The following is a 22,803-nucleotide window of genomic DNA, read 5'->3' as shown; positions in this document are numbered from 1 at the left end:
CTTTTGCCTTTTTAAGTGCCACAAGAGTTCGGCAAGTAAGAGTTTAGTTCGGTTTCAAAAGAGCTGGTTTGGGGATGTGCCGGGGCTGTGCAAGGGTGACTCCGTGCAGCGGGCACTGGCGAAGGCAAGCGCAGGCAGGGCGGGCAGCGCTGGCTCATCTCATGGCACCATGAGGAGCTGGACGGATCCCCCTTTGCTGTTACAGACGGTGGCTCCTCACCTCCGTGCTGGGATGGGGAAGGAGCCGAGCTCGGTGGTGCCAGGCACCCAGGAGGCGGTGGGCACCCGGCCGGCCTCGGTGCCTGGGAGCGGGCGGCTGTGCCGGGGTCCCACGGGACCAAGGCGGAGAGGGGAGCTGGGCTTTACCCTGCAGCGGGGCTTTTCCAGAGCAAGGTCTCCCATCTCTCTTAGGAATTGTGCAAAGACCAAGTGTGAGACCACCGGTGGTCCAACGGCAGAAAGCCTGGCAGGGGAATGCACTTGCCGATCGGGGCACCAAGAAGGGACTTGGTCTCCCTCTGCTCTGCCCAGGCCCCATGGCTTCTCCTGCCAAGCCCAAGGGCAGGAGATTCCTGTGAGGAGACATGGAGAAAAAGTCAAGAATTAACCAAAGCGTGACTGCAAAGTGCTTTAGCTAAAGCGCATTAAAGCTAATTAAGCTGAATTAACCAAGGCCACTTTGTCTCTGTATGGGCTCCCAGGCCAGGGATTAGTCTGAAACTAACGCCCACCTTCAGCTAATCCCACCTGATTTCCCGGATGCCCGTGCAGGAGCACGGGGATGACGGTGAGCCGTGGCTGCCAAAGGTGCAGGACCTGGCGGCTGCCCCGGCTGCCAGGAGGATGCTCATCCCTGTGGCAGCTGCCTGCGGTGCTGGGGTCCGTCCACCGCTAAATCTGGAGCCCAGCCCCAGGTGACAGGCTCGGCTTTGCCGTAGGCTGCAGCCGGTGGCAGAGCTAGGGGCTCCTTGGTACCCGGCAGCTGGCAGAGGTAGCACACACCACGCTCTGCAGGAGGAAGAGGAGGAGAGATGTCCCGCTGCAGAGTGGCAGATCCCCAGCTGGCCAGGCTGGGCTTGACCCTGCACCGTGCAGAAACCTGCATCTCTCCCACAGCAGCACCATTTCCAGCAGAAAAGGTGCCATTTGCCCACCCGCCCCAGCCTGATTTGTTGTTTATTGGAGCCTGTCCTGCAGAAATACCCCCCAAGGAGTTGGAGAAGCCTCTGTCTTTCCCACTCGCTAATGGGCTCCTTTTGGCAGCCATGTCCGTAGTCACCCCCGCGCTGGCTGTAATGCAGCTGGGATTTAACGGGAGCCATCTGATGCCTTCCCTCCATGTACCCGCTGCGCCAGCCGGGTCTGCGCAGCCGACGTCTCCGGCAAAGCTGGGAGAGCAAACTTAGAGCCACCAGTTTGTGCGTGGCACAAAACCAGCATCCTCGCCCCGGTCTGGAAGCGGCGCAGGGGAGGGGGCTGTAACCCGGCAGAGTGCTTCCCAGAAAACGCTCAGAGGACTAATTTTGAGTTCGGCGAATTCAGCGATGAGTCTGAACCAAAACACCCCATCCATCTTCAGATGTTTGTCCTTCCTCCCATCCGCTGCATTCCTACAGCCAGCCGCTGAGCCCAGCACATCCCCACGCTCCTCGTCTGGCTCGGCTTAACCCCTTGGCTGCTGCGGCTCCTCCGCCTCCGCACGGCCAGCGTTCCCGAGCGGGGCGGCAGGCTGCGCTTGGGGCTCATCTCGGACTTCTTAAACCACAGCCCAACGCTGGGAACCGGACCCGGCCGTGCTCGTGCTCGCCGGCTGCGCGGTGCTTGGTGTGCTCTACACCCGGTTCCTCCCCAGTTTCCAGCCCAGGACGGTTTGGAGCCCCCCGAGCTCAGCAGCGTCGCCAGCGTGGGCGTACCAGGGACCCGGCAGAGACGCGGTGCGGCGGTGCAGCGTGGGATGGTGGGCACAGGCTCCGTGGGGGGGTGACGGCGTCCCTTTGCGGGGCCGCTCTCCCCACCAGCGACGCTTTCCTCCCGCAGGACGCCGGGTCGCTGGACGCGGCGGTGCAGAGTGCCCTCCAGGCCCTCTACCCCCCCTTCGAAGCCACGGCCCCCACCGTCCTGGGCCAGGTGTTTCGGCTGCTGGAGACCAGCTACCGGGGAGATGGGCTCTGCTGCCTGCTCCAGTTCCTCATCCCGGCCAAGCGCCTCTTCGAGCACGTGCGGCAGGCAGCCTGCGTAAGCCTGCATGCCCCCCCACGCCGCGGTGCCCCTGCTCCCCGCTCCTGGCCACGGGGGATTTGCCCTATAGCGGGACACCCTGCACGGCCGTGCCCTGCGCTGTCCCCTTCCCTTCCCCGCAGAGGGGACCGTGGTGTGCCCAGCTCCCCGGGACGTCTCCGGCACAGAGCCCGGCACATGCCGTCCCCGCGATAAGGGTGGAGGAGGGACTCCAGGGTCACCTTATCTCGCCCCTGGAGAGGCTCCAGCGGGGATTTCCCCTCTGTTGGCACGTGGGGAGCATGCGGCACCCTGGGAATGGCCACGGGCTCGGGGTGGGCTTGCGGGGCCGTGCTGTGGCTCGGCTCAGGGACATCCCATCAGGTCACCGGGCTCTTCGGTCCCCACCGCGGGAAGCGCAGAGCCCGGCAGCGAGACCGCGCGGGGCTGGCCAGGAGGGTACGGAGCCGGCAGGGGCTCTCGCTCACGTGCTGTGTTCTTCCTCCCTCCTAGGCTCCCTACTTTAACTGCATCTTTCTCCATGAAGGCTGGCCCTTGTGTCTTCACGAGAAAGTGGTCGTCCACCTCGCGCCGCTCAACCCCCTCCTGCTGCGCCCCGGGGACTTCTACCTGCAAGCGGAGCCCTGCGAGGAGCACTCGGCGCGCATCACCGTCAAGCACCTCTCCCACGACCTGCGCACGGTGGAGGAGACGCCGGTCCCCGAGGCCGCCTACGCGCTGCTCTTCACCAACGAGTGGCTGGAGGAGATCAATGGCGACCGGGCCAGAACCCCCCTGCACACCTGCCTGGTGGCCACCGAGAACGGCATCGCCCCGCTGCCGTGGAGCAAGATTGCCACGCCGGAGTTCATCGACAAGCCCAAGGCTGGAGCCGACGGCGTGCCCGCGGGCGCCCGGCACGGCCCCGCTCCTGTAATTGCAGCAGAGCCAGCAGCACCCAGCGCGCCCGTGCACCACGGCGCGGCGGACATCCCAGCGCCCTATGGCAACGTCGTGGGCACCATCCCGGGCTGCAAGGTCACCTCTCGGAAGTCAAGCCAGGGAAGATACCCGGGACTGATCAAGGTGGACCAGGCTGGGCTGCGGAAGAAGCCAGCCGTGCTGGCTGTGCCCAGCCTCTGCGAGATCATCAGCCAGAACCTGGAGGGGGAGTACGTGGACCTGTTGGAGCTGTCCCAGGAGCAGCTGGATCTCCTGGCCAAGTCCCTGCCGCCCGCCCGCCCGGCAGGGCCGATGGGGGCTGGGGCCGAGGCGATGCTCCCCTGGGCGAACGGGGGGCCGGGGGCGGACGCCTGGCCCTGCACGGGGGTGCCAGGCTTGGAGAAGGGTCCCTGCACCCCATGCCTGGGGAGGAAGCTGAGCCGGGAGCCGGGGCCACACAGCCCACGGTGCCGCCACCGTGACTCCTACCTGGCTGCGCTGCAGAACCCGGTGAGCTTCGGCCCCGGGCTGATGGCAGCTATTCTGGAGGAGTCGGACGGCCCCGGCCCCGAGCCGCCCCCCACCACCCCCCCCGAGACTCCCACACAGCATGGGAGGGGGGCTGGCAGCCCCACACTCCTCGCCCGCCGTCCCCGCCGAGCGAGTCCCGGGGTGCCGGCGGAGGCATTGGCACGGCAGGGCGGCCCCCGGCTCCTCGTGGGCTCCAGCCACAAGTTCTCCTTCCTGAAGGGCCCGTGGCTCGGGGCGGCCCCCGGGGATGAAAGAGCCACCAGCCAGCACGAAGGGGCCAGGAAGAAGATGTCTGCCATCTACTCTCCCAGGATGGGCAGAGCCAAGCCAGCCAGCAAAGGTACCGTCCGAGCGGGGCTGCGGTGCCTGCCCGGGCTCTGCGGGAGCTTTTGCATTTCTCTGCCTCTTCGAGCATCACCAGCTCCTCTCTCCTCTGTCCCCGCGGGCAGGTATGGATGCGGCAGCTGCTGCCCCTGCAGAGGAACGGTCCCTGGAAAGCACCAGCTGCAAGAACGGTCCCTCCGTGCCCGGCACCGGCACCCCTGGCCGGGAGCCACCGGCCTGGCAGGACCTGCACGCCGGGCTGCTGCGCTCGGGCATCGTGTGCCTGCCAGGTACTGCTGGCACTGCGGGACCCTCGGGGGGACGTCGGGAGAGGCCTCTGGAGGGAAAATGCCGTGCTGCTGGAGAGGGTATTCTGGAGGAAGGTTTCAGGGCTTTGCTGGAGGCCAGAAAGCCCCCAAGCGGAAAATCTCCTTTCAGCTGGGCAAAAAAAATTAAAAACATAAAAACAAGCAGTCTGCTCTGAGCAGCTGCCCCACTTCCCAGCTGCAGCCAGCCCTCCCACACCATTCCTCCCCAATGAAGCCGTTCAGCTTTTAGCTGCCAAACACTAAACATTTGGCTTCTTCCTTTTCCCAAGAACTGAAAAACAGGGACGAAACCCTTCTTTTTTTCAGGAAAAATGTCCCCAGCAGCTCTGCCCTGGCATTTCCAGGGCCGGCGTTCGTGCCGAGAGCCCTTGGGGGCCGGCGCTGCCCCTCTGGGGGGGCCAGGGGAGGCTGCACTGGGGCAGCCGCTGTACTGCCACAGATGCGCAGTATTAACCCGGGCTGAGCCCCCCGAGCCGAGCCGGGACAGAGCCCCCTCCCGCGCCCCTCAGCAGCCGTTCCTGCTTGGCGAGCAGCAGCGAGGCCGATGGGAGCCCCGGCCCCTCGGCGGGGGGTTGCTCAGGACAGAAGTTTGCAGCCGGCGGGGGGCTGCTGGAGGGGTCACTCGCCCCTTTCCCCGCAGGGAGCTCGGACAGGCTGGGCAGGACCCTGCTCCAGGTGACCACCAGCGGCAGTGCCTGGGGGGCCGCGTGGTGCTCGGCCGCCGAGCTGGCGAGGCTCATCCTCTACCTCTGCTCCCTCCTCAGGTAAGGGCCAGAAGGGCTTGCTGGGGACCCTCCGGCTGCATCCCGGCTCGGGGGTCCCGAGCAGCCCCGGCGCCGAGCCGGGATGGATGCCCAGCATCCCGCACGTGCTGGTTTGGGCACATCCCACACATCCCCACCATGTCCACGGTCCCGCCCGCAGCCATCCCCGAAGACCCTGTGCCACGGCTCTGCCAAAAGCGCCTGTTTCTGAAGGTCTGGCGCTGCCCTCGGCTGGGGCATCCCACAGGGACGAGGCCGTCACCTGCGGCTGCCGGTTCCTGCCTGCCCTCGCCCTGCTGCCCGGGGGTGCGGGGCTGCGGGACGGGGCTTTGAGCGGGTCCTGCCCGAGGGATCCCCACTTTATGTGCCTCTTCTAACTGGTGCAATCTGCCTCCGGCTCACTGTATTTCCCTTTGCTAGGCGAGAAGCGAAGGATGGCGGGCTGACTGTCGTGGTGGATGCCAGGAAGCAGCCGCCTGCTCCCGTCCTCTTCTCAGCCCTCCGCTCTGTCCAGGTACACCGGGGTCTGCGTGCCGGTGCCATGGAGGTGCTGGGGGGGGGTTCCTGCCTGGGAGCGAGTGCTGCCGACCTTTGGGGGTCCCTCAGAGCATCCCCTGCACCCGCTGCGTGATGCAGTTGCCTAGCTGGCAGCAGCTTCTCTGACAGCCCCCTGCGCTGCCATGCCTGGGGCCACGGTTTTTATTTTACTCACAGATTTTACCCGTAAGCGTCACGGTGTGGATTTACCGAGGCAGCTCTTGCCTGCCTGCGGCTGCACCGCAATGCCCTGGTCTAGAAAAACCCATGTCCTTGCTGCTTCCTCCCCCGTGGCCAGTCCTGCCTCCTGACTCCCTGTAGGTCTGGCAGTGCTTCACTGCTGCTTTGTTCCCAAAGTTGCTGATAAATCTCTAATTTTTGAGCACGTCTGCAGTGGCGCAGACCATCCCCCAACAGGGCACAAAGACCCTGTTTCCCCCAGCCCCCAAACTGAGCTCACACCCAGTGCTTGCATCTCTCCAGCTCCTCGAGTGCCAGCTGCGAGGCACTGGTGGTTTGGGACCAAAGGTCCCTTCCCAGCCCCGCAGGATCTGGCCTCGGTCCCGCTATCGCCTGACACTGTGGCGTGCCCCAAACCCCTTCAGCATCCTGCTAGCTGAGCTCACCTGGAAATCAGCTCCGCAGTGACGGTCAATCATCCTGGCAGGGTTTCCATGCCGGTGCCGAGGCAGTGCTGTGGGAGTGCCCTGTGCTGTCCTGGGGGCCGTGGGGTCCTCCATGCCACAGCACCCTTTGCCTCTGTGTGCTCAGGGCTTCAGGTTGGTTGCAGCCTGTCCAATAAATCCTGTGCCGGCCCTGATGCTCCCCTCGCAGAGAAGCGTCACTGGTGCAAGTGAAGGGGTTTGCTCACGAGGCTTTTTCCACGGGTCCTTTCTGCCAGGGAGCCGGTGGTTGGGATGGGGTTATGGCCTGAGCGACCCGTTTCCATTTCCCACGCCAGCAAGCTCGGGAGCCTTTTCCTTTGTAATGAGCTCAGCGGCCTCAGCCGACTCAGGCAACCGAGCCCCCGCATCACCGTGAGTAACCCGAGGTCTGTGCCATGGGGTTTGCCGTGGTGACTCTTCCCTGCCTCCCGCAGAGCATCTCGCCGGGCTGCATCCACACCGTGCTGCTGCTGGCCGAGAAGGAGCTGGTCGCCCACCGCGAGAGGCTGCCCGGGGTGCAGGTGAGCCTGTCCTTGTCCCTGTCCCCGTCCCCTCCTCCTGTCCCCACGTTGTCTCCTGTGGGAAGAGCAGAGCCAGGGTGAAAGGAGCCTCCCACCTCGGGGGACCCTCCGTCCCCTCACCTGGAGACCCCAGTTCCCCTGCTCGGGGACCCTGGGCAGAGCAGCACCTTGCTGGGGCAGGTCCCCCCCCCGTGTTGGGTGCAGGACAGGCAGATGCTGCCCTCGGGCTGGCTGGGCTGCGCAGGCAGGCAAAATCTGCCCCAGGGCAGCCAAGCGCTTTCCCAGTTACCTCCAGCGGCTGGACACAGGCGCTAGGATAATAAATCTAAACTTGAAAGGGTTTATTGTTCTTTTAGTGCTGCTCAGTTTAATTAATGTAATGTGAAATATTAATGAGCTTCATCACCTAGCTTGGCTGTCATGGCAGATTATTGCAGTCCCAGCAATCTCCCGTGCATTCAAACACCGCGGAGCTGGCGGGAGCTGCTCCGAGTGGAGCTGCCGCACGGCGCGCTCAGCCCTGCCGGCATTGGCACGCTGCGCTCCCGGGGCCACTGCACGGCGCCGGTTAACGGGGCAGGGTGCTTAGGGCAGGACTGGGTTGTGCCCCCTGCTCCAGGCTGTCCCTGGGGAGGGACCTGGCACGGTCCCGCAGCGCTGACGAGCTCCACGTGCCCCGCAGGTGGAGACCCTGGCGTCGCTGAAGGCTCTGGGCCGCTACGTCGACAGCTCCCAGCTGACACAGGAGCTGGATGGCACCTTCCCGTACTGCCACGGCGAGTGGGTTCAGTTCTTCCAGGTGTCTGTTATCACGCCGTTAGCCATCGCCTCACCTCCCCGCGGTGCCCCTCCGTCCCCACCGCTGCTTCGTGTCTCACAGACATCCCTGGAAAAGTGACAGGAAAGCCCAGGAGAGGGGAGGGAGAAGGAGAGCCCTGAGCGCAGGAGGGCAACCCCCTCCTGCCTGCTTCTGACTGCTCCTGCCTGTGACTGCCCGTCCACCTCCACGCTCCCTTCCTCCTTGGCTTTAACCTGGTGCCCCACGGTATTCCCTGCTCTGGCCTGGCACTGCTCTTCCTCCTCTTCCTCCTGCTCCTCAGGGGCAGGCTGCCCTCCTGCCCCGCTGCTTGCCCAGCCACCCCGGCCCCACTGACCTGCTGTGTGTCCCACCCGCAGAAATTGCACCCCTTCACAGCCAGCCTCCGGCGGGCATCGGAGCTGCTGCAGAGCTGCATCCAGGAGCTGCGGAGCGCCGACGCGCTGGCAGGGACGCAGGTAACAGGCAGGTCGTAGGGCTTTCCAAAGAGCCCATCTGTAGTCCAGCACACAGTGACATTTCACCCCAGTTCCCCGAAACTCGGTGCAATCGCTCCCAGACCAGCTGCTGCCAGCTGCAGGGCTGTCCCCTTTGCTCATCCCTCAGGGTGCAGCCCCGGAGATGCCAGGCGAGGCCCCAGGTGAGATGCATGTCCGACCCTCTTTCCACAGGATGTGGCCGCGTGCATCGGGAGGCACCAGGAGCTGATGCGGAGGGTGCTGAGCGACCCACAGCTGGTGTGCGTGCAGCGCGAGGGGGGGGCCGTGCTGGCCCGGCTGCGCAGGGAGGCCGCCCGGCTCAGCACCTCGGCCGACGTCAGGTAGGAGGGGGCGGCTTCGCTGGGAGAGGGGTGCCAATGCCGGGGACCCCCGGCCTCCTCCGCTGGCCGACAGAGCCACCTCCGTAGGGATAGCCCAGTCCCCGTGAGAAAAAGCTTCTTTCCAGCACGTCCTGGAGCTGGCACCGTGCTCCCTCCTGCCCTGCAAACTCCCTCCGAGCCTGGAGCTCGCGTCTCGGACAGCCCTGGGCAGGATTTCCCGTCATCCCGGCTGGGGAAGGTGCCAGGGTCCCTCGAGGGTCTCCTGCCCTCGGACCAGGCTCTGGGGCTGCTCAGCGAGCCCTCCAGGCTGGTCTCAGGCAAAGCCACTAGATGGGGCCAAGCCCCGGCGATGCTGCACATGTCCGGCAATGCCGCGCTTGTCCAGCAGTCCATGCATGCATGCAGCACTAATCCCACTGCTCCCTTCTGCTCCCTTCTCTCGGCTGGGCTGGGCTGCACTGACAGCCAACACTTTCCCATCCCGTGTTCCCTGACGTCCAGCTTGCTCCGTGGGATAGGGAGATGTCAGGGCATGTGCAGTGCCAGGGTGCTGCTCCCCTGCAGCGTGCCCGGCATGCAGGGCCTGGAGCCCACTGCATCCCAGGGAGTACCCTCATGTCCCGGCTGGGCTCTGAGGATGCAGGAGGCAGGTGGAGAGGAGGTCTCTTGGTCGGCTCCTGACCCCACGTACCTGCTGGGATCTTGCCAGCCGCAAGTGCTGGGTTGTTGGCCATCCGCTTGCTTGGCTCCTGGCTGCCTGGGTGGGCAAGTGCCAGTGCCGGCTTCCAGGGAGCTGCCCCATCCAGAGGCTCCTGCCCACCAGAGAGCTGCCTCGGCCGGCGTCTTCAGAAGGAGCTGGAGGCTCACGCGGCGGCAGCCGGCACTGACAGCCCCTCTCCTCCCCGACCACCAGGACCAGCATGGAGTCGGCCGAGGGGCTGTACAGCCAGCTGGAGGAAGAGCTTCACAACCTGGTGTCCCAGTCCAACAGCTGCCTGGAGCGCCTGGAGTTCCTCCGAAAGGTCCAGGAGCTCGAGGCTGAGTTCAGCAAGGTCAGTTGGGCATCCTTGGGGTGCCACTCTAGAAGCAGCAAGTTGAAGTTGTCCTCTGCGGTGTTCCCACAGCTGAGCATTTTGGGCACATTTCCTCGGATTTTGATGATGAAGGAAGCCGAGAGAATAACAGGATTGCCTGAGCTTTGATTTTAATTACGGGGTGACTGCGTATCCACGCCTGAGATGGGATGCCCCGGTCGGGGAAGGAAAGGGAGGTGCTGCGGAAGCGCTGCGGCCGGCGGCCAGTCCCGCCTGACCCTCGGCCCCGCTCTTTCTTGCAGCTCGGGTGCTGGCTGGACGGGGAGGCAGCGGCACGACTGCAGGAGATGGGCACCGAGGAGTGGAGCCCCGACAGCTTCCAGGGCTCTGCAGAGCGGTTTAATGAGTTCCTCGTCCAGGCAACAGTATGTTTGAGGGGACTTTCTGTAACATGCATGCCTAGGGTATCGCTGCCAGCAGCGCTGTTAGGTGGCTCCGGCCCCTGCCTGGCACTCCGCAGAAACTGAAAATGCCAAATTGGAAACATTCGAATGTTGTTACGAAGTTCAAAGCAATCAGCCCAAATCCCCCAGGTTTGGATCGAGGCTTCTGAGCAAAACCGGGTGTCCACAGGCTGGCTGGATCAAACTGCAGTTTTGAAGCCCAGCTTTGTTGGGGTCTTTGGGCAGCCCTGTCCTGGCGAGGGGGACGGTTGTGCTGCTCCTCGGTGTGCTTTGGGCTCGGGCTGCTGTTCCCAACCCCTCCTGTGCTCTGTCCTTTGCAGCCCCCTTCCTCCCACAGGGCCGGGCTGCGGAGCCTGGACGTCCCATCAGACAACAGATAATGCGGTGGCAAGGGTTTGTTCCCCCCATACCCCTAGATATGGAGGCCCTTTAGTTACACGCGCTGCAGGGAGGACGAAGCAAGGTGACCCCACTCAGGACAGGACGGTGCATTTTGTGCATTTTGAGCCAAGCCAGGACAGAGCAGACATTTGGAGAATTCCCGTTCTCTTTGTTTCTTCTCGCTGGCCCAGAAACGTTTCCCAGATAGCTTTGACAGCGATGCTGAGTGCTGGCCTGCAGAGAGCCTCACCCTGCACACACGTCCCAGCACAGCAGGTCAGCACCATTCCCCCAGCGCAGAATTCCTGCCGTCCCTGCAGGCTCAGTACCGGCACGGCCTGGCCCTGTGTCAGGAGGCGGCTGAGGTCCGAGACGCGGCTTTCCCCGAGGCAGACCCCTTTCAGGTGGCTGCAGCCCTTTTCCAGACGAAGCTGATGAGCTTCTACAGGCAGGTGGAGCGGCGGCAGGCTGAGCGGGAGCTGCTGCGGGAGCTCAACCAGTTCTCCAGCAAGGTGGGCACGTGGGCTTTCCTCCCGCAGGACCCGGTGCCGGCTGGGCAGCCGTGAAAACAGCCTCTCTTGCCTTCTTTTCTAGATCACGGGGCTGAAGCTGGACTGCAGGCAGTGCTCAGCCCGGGCGAAGCGCGGGGAGGGCCAGGCGCTGCAGTGCCTGCAGAGCTCCTTCCAGAAGCTGTCGGTGGAGTTCGCCCTGGAGAAGCTGCAGGAGATGAAGGCTCAGGTGCGCAGGATGCAGAGCAGCCAAGGGCTGGCAGCCTGGACCGAGGCACGGCACAGGTACCAGGAGACCCGGCAGATCCTGGAGGAGATGCTGGCAGAGCTGCAGGAGGCCTGGGGAGCGCAAGCCGACGGGCAGGGAGACTCCTTCAGCCCCCCCGGCTCAGGGTCTGCAGCCCCTTGCAAGGAAACCCCGGTCTGCGAAGCAACCGCCAGCCCCGAGCCGGCGGTGTCGGGGGGCCGGGGGGCAGCGGAGCAGCTGGAGCCCAGCACCGGGGGGCCAGGACAGCCCCGGGGACCAGGACAGCCCTGGGCCAGCAGCGTTGCTGGCCCCACGGTGGGCACGGAGCCGAGCTCCCCGCAGCCCCGCCGCCAGCAGGGGCCGGAGGGCGACCGTGCCTTTCACCGCCACGTCTCCGCCGATGCCTCCCTCCCAAAATCGCAGAGCGGAGCCTGCCTGGGAGCTGCAGGACACCTCGCTCAGGAGCGCAGCCAGCCCCTTCAGAGGCATTCCTTCACCCTGCCTCCCCGGGCGCATTTTCCAGGTGCTGACCCACTGTGTCCCACCACTGTGCCCCATGGGACTGTCTCAGCCTCCGGCACACACGGTCCACCTGCAGAGAATCGGGCAGAAGCCACCCAGTACTTCCAGGTTTCCAGCCAGAGCAGTTTCTCTTCTGAAGACTCAGACTCGCAGAACTCCACTGAAGAAGCCCCAGCAGCGAGCCTGGCTTTGCCCCGGGACCTCCAGAATCCCAGACCACCTTGCCCCTCTGAAAAGCCCTCCCAGATTGTTTACCTGGAGAACCATCACACCGAGAGTTCAGCTAAAGCAAATGCCAAGTAAAACCAGTCCCTTCTAGTAGGGGCTGTTTCTGTCCAGTTGCGGAAGTCTTGGTCACCAACTGGATGTCCCATGCTCAGAGGTGGGACACTGGGACACATTGTCCAACCCTCGGTCCCAGGATCCTTCAGTTCCCCATACTTAGCACTCACCCCACTGTGGAACGGCAATAACCCCATCACCAGCCTCACGAGGTCTGTTAATAATCTACTAGGTTTGTTGCAATCCTCACCTGAAGTGCATTTATCCCTACAAGTGCCAGGTTTGCCTCAGGACAGCAGTGAGGGTTCCCCGCAGTCAGCAGCCGTGCTCCGAGCATCCCATGAGAGCGCAAACCTGTGCCGAGGTGTTTCTGCCCACCGACCCTGCCGCGCTCCCCTCCTCCGCCAGGCGGTTTTACCGTCCCCCGTGCTGCTGCTGCAGCCCTAGCCAAGCGACAATGACAGGCATTTTGTTCGTGTGCACTCGTTAATGTAGGACTAATGTTATTAATGTTAATAAACCTGAAGAGAAGCGCCCGGCTTGGTCCTCGTGGAGCAGAACGAAAAGCCGCGTCCTGCCCAGAGCCAGGCGCCGGGCTGCTCGCCCAGGCTCCCAGCCGCTGCCCCAGCCCAGTGCCAACGGGCAGCCGGTGCCACCGCGAGAGCCTCCCGTGCCGCCCGCGCGGGCTGTGGCCGCAGCCTGGCTCTCCTGCCCACCGCCAGCATCTCGCTGCCGGTAGGAGGGTCCTGCTCAAACCGCTGCTGGCTCGTCCCTGTTGTGCCCTGACCTGCTGGCCCCTGCTGCCAGGCTGCAGCCATTTGCAGAATGAGTCCCTCTCCCTTTTGTAAGGGTTAAACGCCTCCGTCTCTGGTTCTCGCTCCCATCCTACCTCCTCCCCAGTACGTGGGTGAGGGTGGTGTCATCCTGCCCAGCCTCCCCAGTCGCTGGGAACGCGCTGTCCCAAAGCCTTGGGGATCTGGCTGAGACGGGTGCGACCTCGCCGATAGCTGTCCGAAACAGCCTGGGGTCCCCAGAGATCCCATCCCTGGGGGCATGTCCCACCGAGCCGAGCCGCCTGTTTGGGCACCCGGGAGCGGGCAAAGCCAGGCGGGGGACAGGCTGTCTGGGTCAGGGCGCTGTGCCGCCCACCACCCCAGGCAGTCACATCATGAGCTAATCAAGAGACATCGTAGAAAAAGCACTATCTCACGCAGAGGCCGTTCCAGAAAAACACTCTCTTCCTCCCAGCCACGGCGCGGTCATGGCTCGCGGCCCCACGTGATGCTGTGCCTCGGCAAAGGGCACTTGCCCATCCCAGTGTTTGCAAGCGTCGCTCATACCCCCCCTCAGCCTTGTTTTTTGCCAAATCCCCATGCTGAGTCCCGCTGAGCTCTTTGGAGGCTGCAGTCCCAGCTGCCCCTCACGGCACCACGGTCCTTCTGCCCAGGTCTTTAACGACAGTGTTAACAAAGACCGATCCCAGCCTGCTCCCTAGACGCTGCCCTGGGACCTCCCGCCCATCACTTCTGCTCCCAGTCCTACCCGTTGTCTGTTCTTTCAGTTCTTTTAAACTCCCATCTTATCCCGCTCAAACACTAATTTCCCTAGTAGCACTTCTATCACCGCTTCACTGAAATCCCGCTAGCCAAGGTCCATCCTATTCCTTTTGGCTTAAAAGTAATTATCATAGAGAGACACTGGGGGAGGTCTGCACGATCCATCCTGGGTGAACCCAGCCGGCTTTGCTCCATTCCCCAATTAACACCACATCCTGATTGTCACCAAGGACACCCCAGCCAGGCCACTTTTCCTACCTCTTCATGTTATGATATTTACCCATGCCTAACCATCTGGCCCTCCAGCGAGTTTAAAGGGCTTCAGAAATCCCCTTCTGCAGAGATGATGTAGCAGATAAATCTGGAGAAGGAGCAGACGGATGAGCCCCCTCTGCCCCGACGTCCCCATGAGTGGCCTGGGGCTGGCTCCCCGCGCACCAGCCAGCCGAGCGTGCCTGCTCCCCAGCCCCGCACGCGCGGCTGGTGAAAGCCGTGCCCACCTGGACGTCACCCAGCTCATCATGAGAACCAAAAATCTCTTCTACATCCCAAAGCATTTAAAGCCCAGCCTGACAGTTCCCTCGCTCAATTTTCTGCTCTACCAACAGCTGATTTGTTGTATCATCCCATTACACACTCACCTCTGCAGTGCGCCGAAGCAGCAGCACGCCTTCCAAATTCCTCTTTGGATACCGATTTTTGCCTGTCACTTGACAGAAACCCGTGGCTTCAGAAGTCCTTGTTATCAGCCACGTGCGGCTGAGCTCAGCCTCCTGCCACCAGCACAGCACACACGTCCCACCCTGGGCTTGTGCCGGTGCCTTGACGGGCTGGACACGCCGTCCACGTTACTCATCTCCCTTGGGAAAGGCAGACTGATGTGCGCTGCGCACACCATCGCCGCCGCAGGCACGCCAGCTCCCAGTCAGGGACGCCTCTGCGGGGACCCGTGCGACGGCAAGGCAGCTCCTGGGACCAGCCGGGGTCTGCTGGGGCTAAGCTGCCCAAAACCCGGGCAGCTGCCAGCATCAGCCCACCCAGCATCAGCGGGTGCGGAGGGTCCCCTCTCCGCCACTCCTGCTTTCTTACCGTGTCCAGGAAAGTAGTAAACAAGACAGGTTTTAAAAATGAACCACTGTGTAAATCGAACAAGAACAAGGAAGAGGGATGAGAATATTACTACTGAAATAATATTGCATGGAAGCGTTTGGGTGATGCCATTGTTGCGTATAAACCCCTCGCTGCTACACTGTCACGCGATGTCGCTGGATAAGCATCTTCCATCCACAGCTGAGGCTGCTTTTTATCGCTCTGCAATGCTCCCGGAGTCACAGCACTGCCAGGCTGTGAAGAGACAAAAATGCTAATCAATACTTTTGTCATTTTGGGGATTGATTATTTTAATTAATTCTGGGAGCCGTTCAGCCTGGCTGTGGACAGATAGCTCCTGGTACATAGAGTGGCAGCCGGATTGGGATCTCGTCTATCGCATCATATAATTCAAGAGATGAAATCTCTCTAGCAGCCACAAGTAAAACTTTGTATTGATTCCAAGGTGCTTTGCTTGTTTCTAAGAATAACACCTCCAGTGCCCCAGAAGATGTTTTATGCTTTGCTGTTCCCCTGCACCATCCCCAGTGGTGATACGAGGTCAGAGGCTGAAATGACCCAAATCTGTGAAGGGCAGGAGTGGCAGGGACCGAGCCTTGGGCTTCACGGCCCTATGTCGGGAAGTTGCTTCTCTACTCGACTGGGGCAAGCAATGTCTATTTTAGCTTCCACATTGAAATGAAAGAGGTGCTCAGCATTTTTAATTTATTTTACTTCTGTTTAAATAGCCAGTTTCCTAGGACCCCCTTTGAAAAGGCACTCAAATCTATGTTGCTGTTCTTTATCATCACCACACATGGAGCAAAGTCAGTTTCTGCATCTCAGCATCCCCTAACCTTGCCTGGAGAGATTTTGGCACCCGGGACCAGGCTGTGCAGGGGAGCACCCCCTCACCCCCATCCCTGCTGGCCGTCAGGCTCTGTGGACTCAGACCGTGCCCTGACCAGGACAGCCGGGTCTCAGCTCCGGGACAGGCTGGGAAGGGACAGGCTACCCCAAAGGCTGCGAGGAGCTGGAAGTATATCCAAGAAGACCTGGATGGTTTTTTTTAAAGACTTAGTTTAAGTTTAAGAAATAAACTCAGGCAAAGCAAACGCCTGGTGGCTGGGAGAGAGAGACCAGTCAAGACAGAGAGCAGGAGGCACCACCAGGGTGGATGCTGGGGACCATACCGAGCCCCTCTTCTGCTGCACATCAAGATGGGGGTCAGACACCAGCGAGCTGGGGCAAACCCAGCAAGTTGGGGGCATTTTCTGAATTGCCATTTTTGAGCAGCAGCAACAGCAGCAGCAGTGCGGCAGCAGTGCGGCAGCAGTAATAGCGATGTCTGCAGCGTGGCTTTGAGATTCCTCATATTAACATCCTAATTCCTCAGTAAAATGCTGGGGAGAATCAGGGAAGAAATAATTACTGACATGAATAATAAATGTTCCGTATCTGCAATGCCATTCCTTGCCCGCTCCGAGCGCTTGGCCAGCAGTGTTGGCGGGTCCCTGGGGCCGGGGCCAGGGAGATCCCCAGGCTGGCAGGGACCCCCAAGCTGGGCCAGTGCTGGCCGGTGTTTGCCTTCGCCCAAGCCCACGCTGTGCGGGACTGCCCGAGGTGGCGGGATGCCTGAACCAGCCAGAGTCCCCAGGACGGGAAGGTGCTGCCATCAGTCTGCTTTCCTCTGACCTGGTGGGAAGAGCCTTTTTCTCCCTCCTCCACTGCCTTCCTTGGCTAGGAAAAAGTTGGGACTTTTTAAATTTTAGTTTTTAGGTTAGGGGAATAGCACTTCCCATGGAGAAACAGAATCATCTTCTAAAACAGATGGAATTTAGATTCTTCTGAATAAAGCAAACAATGGCTTTCCTGTTGTTTTTCATTTTCCAAAAGAAAAAAAAAAAAGGATATTTTGCAAGTGCTGAGATTAACTGATAACAGAAGGGAGAATTTCCGGCCCCTCGCTGGAGGGCGAGTTGTTTCCTCAGAGGAGCCCTGCAACTCTCAGCTGCCCTCAGCTCCCACAGCTGGGTGGGCACAGCTGGATTCCTCCTACCAAAAAGTGTTTTTGCAACATTCTGCAAAAATTTTCTTATCTCTGCTGATCCTTCAGCGCGTGATTTATGACTCTGCGTCTGACCAATTAAGCTATAACCTTTCCAGAAAGGCAAGTGCAGGAGTTAATCAATGTCTCTTTCCCACCCATGAAATGGCAAAATCATTAGTCACAGGCTGGCCGGGGATGTCCAGTGAGGCCGGGCTGGCGGGGGTCCGGCAGCGTCAGGACACCACAGCCAGCCCAGCCCGTGGAGGCAAGTTCCTGCAAGGCCCAGAGAAATACTTTTTTCTGAAGGAAAAAAGGTAATAAATGTTAGATGCAGAAGACAAAACCAACCTGCAGACAGAGACGGGACTTGGGTCAGGCAAGGATACCAGCCCCAGAGCAGGGGACTGCCCTCCTCTTCCCCAGGCAAGGAGGAAAGCATGGACGATGGGTGGCAAGGCAAAGGCACAGGGAAAACCACAAGTGGGACAACATGAACCCCCTGGACGGGACCCCCAGCAGTTCTGGTGCCAGCGGAGCAGCCGTGGGCCCATTCCTGTTACGCAGCTCCTGGCGTTAGGGCTCAGCCACAAACAGCCGCGAGCGTTTCAAAGTGCAGGATGGGGACTTGGCTCACGCTACAGCAGAAACGCAGTCGTGCCTGGATTTGTCCTCCTGGGGGGCAGCTGAGGCGCCGGGTCTGGCTTCAGCAGGTAAACGCAGAGGGAAGGAGCCCTTAATGCAAGAGGAAGCTGAACGACAACACAAAGCCACGCAGCTCCATCCTCAGCTTCGCAAGAGTTTTGGAAGCGGCAGCGAGCAGAGATGTCCCAAAGCAGCTTTGTTATCTCCAAGCTCCTGCTCCGATAGAGCAAGCTTGGGTCTCACCCATCATCAGGCCGAGGTGTCTGGTGCTCCTGGGGTGGCCATAAAAAAGAAAGAAAAAACAAAAAAACAAGCAATACCAAAGGAAAACAGGAAGAGTGAAAGGTAATGCCAAAGGGTCGAACTCCGAGGGCCGAATGTAACTCCAGCTTGTCTGCTTTCCAGAATCCCAGTGGTGCCCCATCCCGAGGGACGGCTGGAAAACACTAGTGTGCCACCGCTCACCCCGGCACCCGGCAGATGCCCACCTCGGGAAGCCGCCGAGGGGACAGCCAGGCACGGGAGACCCCACACACAGGGGAAACACGTTGCTCGCGTGCGAGTCCCGGGAATCACACAGCTTCAGGCATTTAAATCCGGACACGTGCACTCGCAGAGGAACACAAGCACGCTACACACCAAAGCCGTGGCTGGGGACTGCAGACCCTTCTTGTTTTCCTCCCACAAACCCCATCAGAGCCCGTCTGCAACTGGGGAGAGGTGCCTCGGAAAGGCAGGCAACCTGGGGGTGGGAGGGCTGGGGGGTTTCCAGCAAACTGCTGGGAAATTACACCGGGAGATTGGAATTCAGCTCTCACCAGGTTCAACCGGTTCAGGTTGCAAAACACCGTGTCCCCGCTCGCAGCTGCGCTGGCAGTGGACAGGGGTCCATCCCGTGCAGCACCGCAGCCCACCCTCCCACGCTGCAGGACCCTGCCAGCGGCTGGGACCGACCTCGTGGCCATCCCGGGGCCACCGGCTCAGAAAGGCTTGACATGGCCGGAGAATCCATCTCCCCTGCACGCCTTGCTGCCGCCCGCCCGCAGGTCCCATCGCCGCGGGGCAGTGGGAAAGGGCTGCCCCATCCCGCGGGAGCCCTGCCAGCAAAATCCTCCCCCAGCCCTCCTGCCCCCCCGCCAAGCTCAGAGACCCAGTAAATCAAGAGAGGTTTGTGTTTCTCCTTTCTTTTAAATAAAAACATAGGCTCGGCCTAAGAACAAAGACAGTGACATAACAAATTCTTCCTCAACCCCCCCTTTAGAAGCGGGCTGGAGTGCCTTTCCCCAGGGCTTTCTTTCCAGAGAAGCTGTGTATCAGCTGGCTGCCTCACCCCTCCGCAGACGGTGCTGGTTTGGCACTCTGCATTTCTCCGTAACAGCCTCTGGCTCGGCGTGTGCCGAGAGCGGTGAGCCAGAGCCCAGGACCACATCTGATGCCGCTGGCACATCCATCCTCGTGCCTCGTGACCGCAGGATGCTTCAACCCTGCGGGGCTGCGCCCGCCAGATGCCCCATGGTTGCGACACCAGAGCACGCCAGGCTCCCCGGACCTGGCTGCGCCAGGTGGAAAAACAATCTGCTTTTCCTTGGAAAAGCCACTTTTCCTCCCAAAGGAAAGGTTGCCCATTCCCTACACTGCTTGGCCTGGCGGGCAGCTGCCCCCTCCTGCCCTGCCAGCACTGCCCGCTGCACGCAGCTGGGAACAAGAGCCCCTTTGTGCCAGGTCCCGAATCCCTGCTGCCGTGGGAGCCCCGGCACAACACTGAGCCCATCTCGCTCAACCGCTGGCCCAGCACCAGTGCTGGTCACTGCAGCGGTGACCAAAAGCCGCGAAACAGGAGTGATGCCCGCACAGAGCCAGCTGCTGCCCCTGCCCCAAACAACAGTGTCTGCCCACGCCACAGTCACCGACCCCAGCTTCCCCCATCTGCTGGCCCGTCCTCCTTCACCCTGGACTGCGATGCCCTTACAGGCCGTGTCTGCCACTGCTTCCCAGCCCTCGGCTCAGTCCCTACCAAGTACGGAGCAGCTACAGGTTTTTTTCCCCCCATTTTTGAAGTACTTTTCCATGCTCACAGATCAGAGCTCCTCTCCAGCTCCAGCGTGCAAGGGGTAACTGCTACGTCTGACGTGCCAGGATCCCTACGGTCAGCCACAAACGCTCCCCGCTGGCCCCGTCATCACGAGCATAAAACACTTTCTCACCCTTTAACCTTTTCCTGAAGTCCCATCCCAGCCCTGCCGCCCCCTTTCCGGACCCGCCACCCAGCACGGATCCTGGGGTAGGGATGGGACGATGCTGGGCTCCCCGCCAAGGGGCTCTGGCTGGCGGGTTCACCGCACAAGGTGGGGAGCAGACGGGGTCACCCCGGCTTTGGAGGGCTGCGGGAGGCAGCAGCTCGTGGCTCTGCCAAGGGCCACGCTTTGGGGAACACCCCGGGGTGGGAGGCAACGCGGGCTAACGGGCAGATCTGTTAAAGTCGGTTGACAACTTAACAGGGCGACTCAGAGGAAGACACTGTCCCTTTTCACGGCTTGTTTATCTGCCTGCACAAGAGACTGAGTCAGGATGTGCGGGCACAGCCGGGGGCTGCCAGCCTCCCCGGCACACACCCAGGAAAGCAAACAGAGGCTCAGCCCACGCAGGACCGGGGAAGGCAAGAAACCAGCACGCTTTGAAGGAGCTCCAGGACCGGGGCGGGTACGAGGGAAGTCGCAGTCCTCCGCTGAACACCTTGAGCAAATGAGGAGTTATTTTGGGCATCCGGCAGCGCAAACACCCTCTTAATGCAACTTTGTCTTACTAAGGAGAGTAAAAATAATGCCATCAGTGTGGTTGGCCCTCCATGTGCAGCATTTTCCAGTGCCTGGGCAGACAGATGCCTCTGCAGTACGTGGTGGTGAGCGAAGTGGGCACTAAAGTCGGAAACAAGGGAGGTTTCCTCTCGCTGAGATGCTGGGACCAAGCCTGGGGCTCCCCGGACAGCCCCGGGGGACAGCCGGCCGCTCAGCTCCTGTCACTTCTGACAGAGGTATCAGAGCAGGGACAGATGCCGTCAGTTGTTCCAGCTCTGTGCTTGGCCAGAAAACCAGACAGAAATGAGTCCCTACAGCCTGACCAGCGCCGGGCGCCCCGGCTTGCCCGGCCCTGTGCACCCCAAACACACCAACACCCCTCGGGGCGACGAACCGTCCCTGCTTCTGAGCCAAGCGAGAGAAGTCTGTTTCCGCTCGCTCTGTGGCAGACAGCACCATTACGGGCTGTTTGTCACACGTTACCCGGAGCAAATTAAATACATCCCGGGCGCGGGACCTCAGGCTGCTGAGTGCATCCAAAGTTCACACAGGGTAAGGGAGGAAGAGCAGGCTTGTACAGACGGAACCTGACCCTGCACCCTCCAGCGTGAGCCCAAACACACTGGCACACGTCACTGCCGATGGCTCCTGTGCCCAGGAAGCAGCCCTGGGAACGGGGCCAGCTTGGAGCAGGTGAAAACGGCTGCCGGCGGGACTGTGGGTCCCGCTGCCGCCAGCCCTCCCTCAGCCCCAGCCCCGTAGCGGTTTGGCAGGGGAGAGGGATTCCTGCACGCCTGATGCCCAGAGAGCTGGGCAGCCCCTGGACCCCCACCGCCAGTGAGCCCACCCTGCATCTGTGGGAACGGCTCGACCCAGCTCTGCCCACGCTGCCGGCACCAAGGGGTCTGGGAGGAGGAAGAAGGCGACGTTTTCAGAGGTTCCTCCCAAGTCTGAGCAAGGAGAGCGGGACCTGGTGGTAATGGCAGGGGTGCACTGACGGGTTTGCCCCATGATGAGGTGGGCACTGCTCCGGGTTAGCGGCTGTGGGGGTGAGAAGGGCCGTGCTGACACCAGCAGTGCCCCTGGTGAAGGCTCCCCTCACCGCCACCTGCACGCCCCAGCCTGTGGACACATGTGCTGGAGCGGTGCATGGATGGCTTTCATTAAAACCAGCTGCCCTGAGCTTTCGCTCAGCAAGGATGTGCTGCACTCGCCCTAAGCTCCCTCCCCTCCCTCACGGACGACGATGCGGGAGGGGGCTCCACCGGCCACGGCTGCAGCGCCGGTACCAGCTCAGCTCCTTCACCAGGGACGCTGCCTTTCCAGAGCCCCTCTGCCCGCTGCCACGCTGGGTAACACGGGGCAGCGCTGCTGCAAGAGTAGCCCTGTGCCCCCCATGGCGGGATCAGGGTCCAGCCACGCTGGGAGTCCCTGGCTCACGGAGCTTCTCCTGGGTTTCTGCTTTTGGCGTGGTCAGACCTTACTGTGACACTGTCTGTACCAAAAAGCCCTTTGCGGAGCTGGAGGAGTTGCACATCTCGCTGCAAACCCTCCCAGCACAGTGCTGTGGGCATGCCTGAGCAGAAAGCATCGCCCGCGGCCAAGGGCCCCTTGCCAGGACTGCCCTGAGCGCCGGGGGAGCGGATCCGGTTGCATGATCGGAACAGGGCACACCGGGACACGGGAGAGCCCAAGACAGCAGGGCTTTACTGGGGCACAGCCTGCGCGTGGGGGCCTGTGGGTGACCCTGAGTACACCAAGTGACGGACCCCAACCGCTTTCAGGACATTGCCATCCACAAGAAGGTCCTTGTTACCCACAGCAGCCCTGGAGCAACGCACAAACCACCAAACCTCCTGGGCTCTGGGAAGGGAACAGGGTGAGGAGTCTGGGGGAGCAGGAGGGGACCCGTCAGGGTGAGGAGGGTTTCCAGCATGCAGCTGCCTCCGGAACAGGGGCTGCAGCATCCCACAGCTGGCCAAGGGCCAGGCAAAGAAGGTTGGCATGGGGGTCCTCCAGGAACAAAACCCATCCTTGGTCCTGGCCTGGGTCAGCTTAAGTGACTTGAAGAAAACCCAGTAACTAAATAAACTCTGCTTCAGAGGTGAAACTTCTCAAGACCTTATTTATCACAAGCCGTACCGCTGCTCAGGTACTGGGGGCACTCCCAAACCCTAAGACCCCATGGAGGTGTGGGGTCTCTGCCCCTGCTATGCGGTCTCAAGTGTGTTGGGTCACCCTTGGGGTGCCCAGGGAGGGCCAGGCCAGGCCAGGCAGCACCACTGGCAGTCCTGTGGGGCCAGAGACCCCCGGGCAGGAGAGGGACAGCCAGTGCGTGGGGCAAGGGCTGCCAGGGAAAGCACCAGTCCCTGCTCTGTGCACACCTCCCCGCGGCATCATGCCCCAGAGTAAACAGCAAGGTTTCCAGCGCATTTTCCCTCCAGCCACTCTGTCTCTTAGGGATGCATTTACGGGAAGGGGGACCGGCTGCTGCAGTCCCAAGCCACTGTATCCCTTGCCAGATATGGCCGGGTGTGGAGATAAGGCACGGGTGAAGAAAACTTTATAAGGAGAAAACATTCCTCAAGTTTCTGGCATCTTGGTGTGAACTGCACAGCCCCTCTCCTCCCCCCACTTTTTTTTTTTTTTTTTTCCTCTCCTCCTCTTAACTGGCAGCGTTTCCAGCCTCTGCCCAGGGAGGCTCCAGGGGCCAGCGGCGGGGGGCTGTGCACTGCGGGCAGGGGCAGGGGCAGGAGCTGGGGCAG

The 22,803-nt window shown here is 61.6% G+C and overlaps 1 protein-coding gene across 1 annotated transcript; it reads left to right on the top strand.

The window, feature by feature from the left end:
* The first annotated feature begins 781 nt into the window (after positions 1-781).
* On the top strand, positions 782-11,927 carry KIAA1755 (KIAA1755 ortholog). The gene is made up of 15 exons (XM_010569737.1): positions 782-787; positions 1,853-1,957; positions 2,038-2,235; positions 2,731-4,030; positions 4,140-4,304; positions 4,984-5,107; positions 5,528-5,621; positions 6,744-6,830; positions 7,513-7,629; positions 8,007-8,105; positions 8,319-8,467; positions 9,381-9,519; positions 9,804-9,926; positions 10,667-10,858; positions 10,941-11,927. Exons 1-15 carry the CDS (start codon positions 782-784, stop codon positions 11,925-11,927), a joined length of 3,885 nt encoding a protein of 1,294 aa, XP_010568039.1.
* The last annotated feature ends 10,876 nt before the right edge of the window (positions 11,928-22,803 follow it).

The sequence above is a fragment of the Haliaeetus leucocephalus genome, unplaced genomic scaffold (assembly GCF_000737465.1).
Source record: "Haliaeetus leucocephalus isolate CR32 unplaced genomic scaffold, Haliaeetus_leucocephalus-4.0 Scaffold273, whole genome shotgun sequence".
Lineage (NCBI taxonomy): Eukaryota > Metazoa > Chordata > Aves > Accipitriformes > Accipitridae > Haliaeetus > Haliaeetus leucocephalus.
The sequence above is the reverse complement of the archived record's forward strand: the minus strand, read 5'-3'. Positions and strand labels throughout refer to the sequence as shown.

What these genes read in the sequence shown, in the direction of transcription:
- KIAA1755 (XM_010569737.1), top strand. An exon ending in AGCACCTCGGCCGACGTCAG is followed by an intron (nt 8,468 to 9,380) that starts GTAGGAGGGGGC and finishes CCCGACCACCAG; the next exon opens with GACCAGCATGGAGTCGGCCG. An exon ending in TCAACCAGTTCTCCAGCAAG is followed by an intron (nt 10,859 to 10,940) that starts GTGGGCACGTGG and finishes CTTCTTTTCTAG; the next exon opens with ATCACGGGGCTGAAGCTGGA.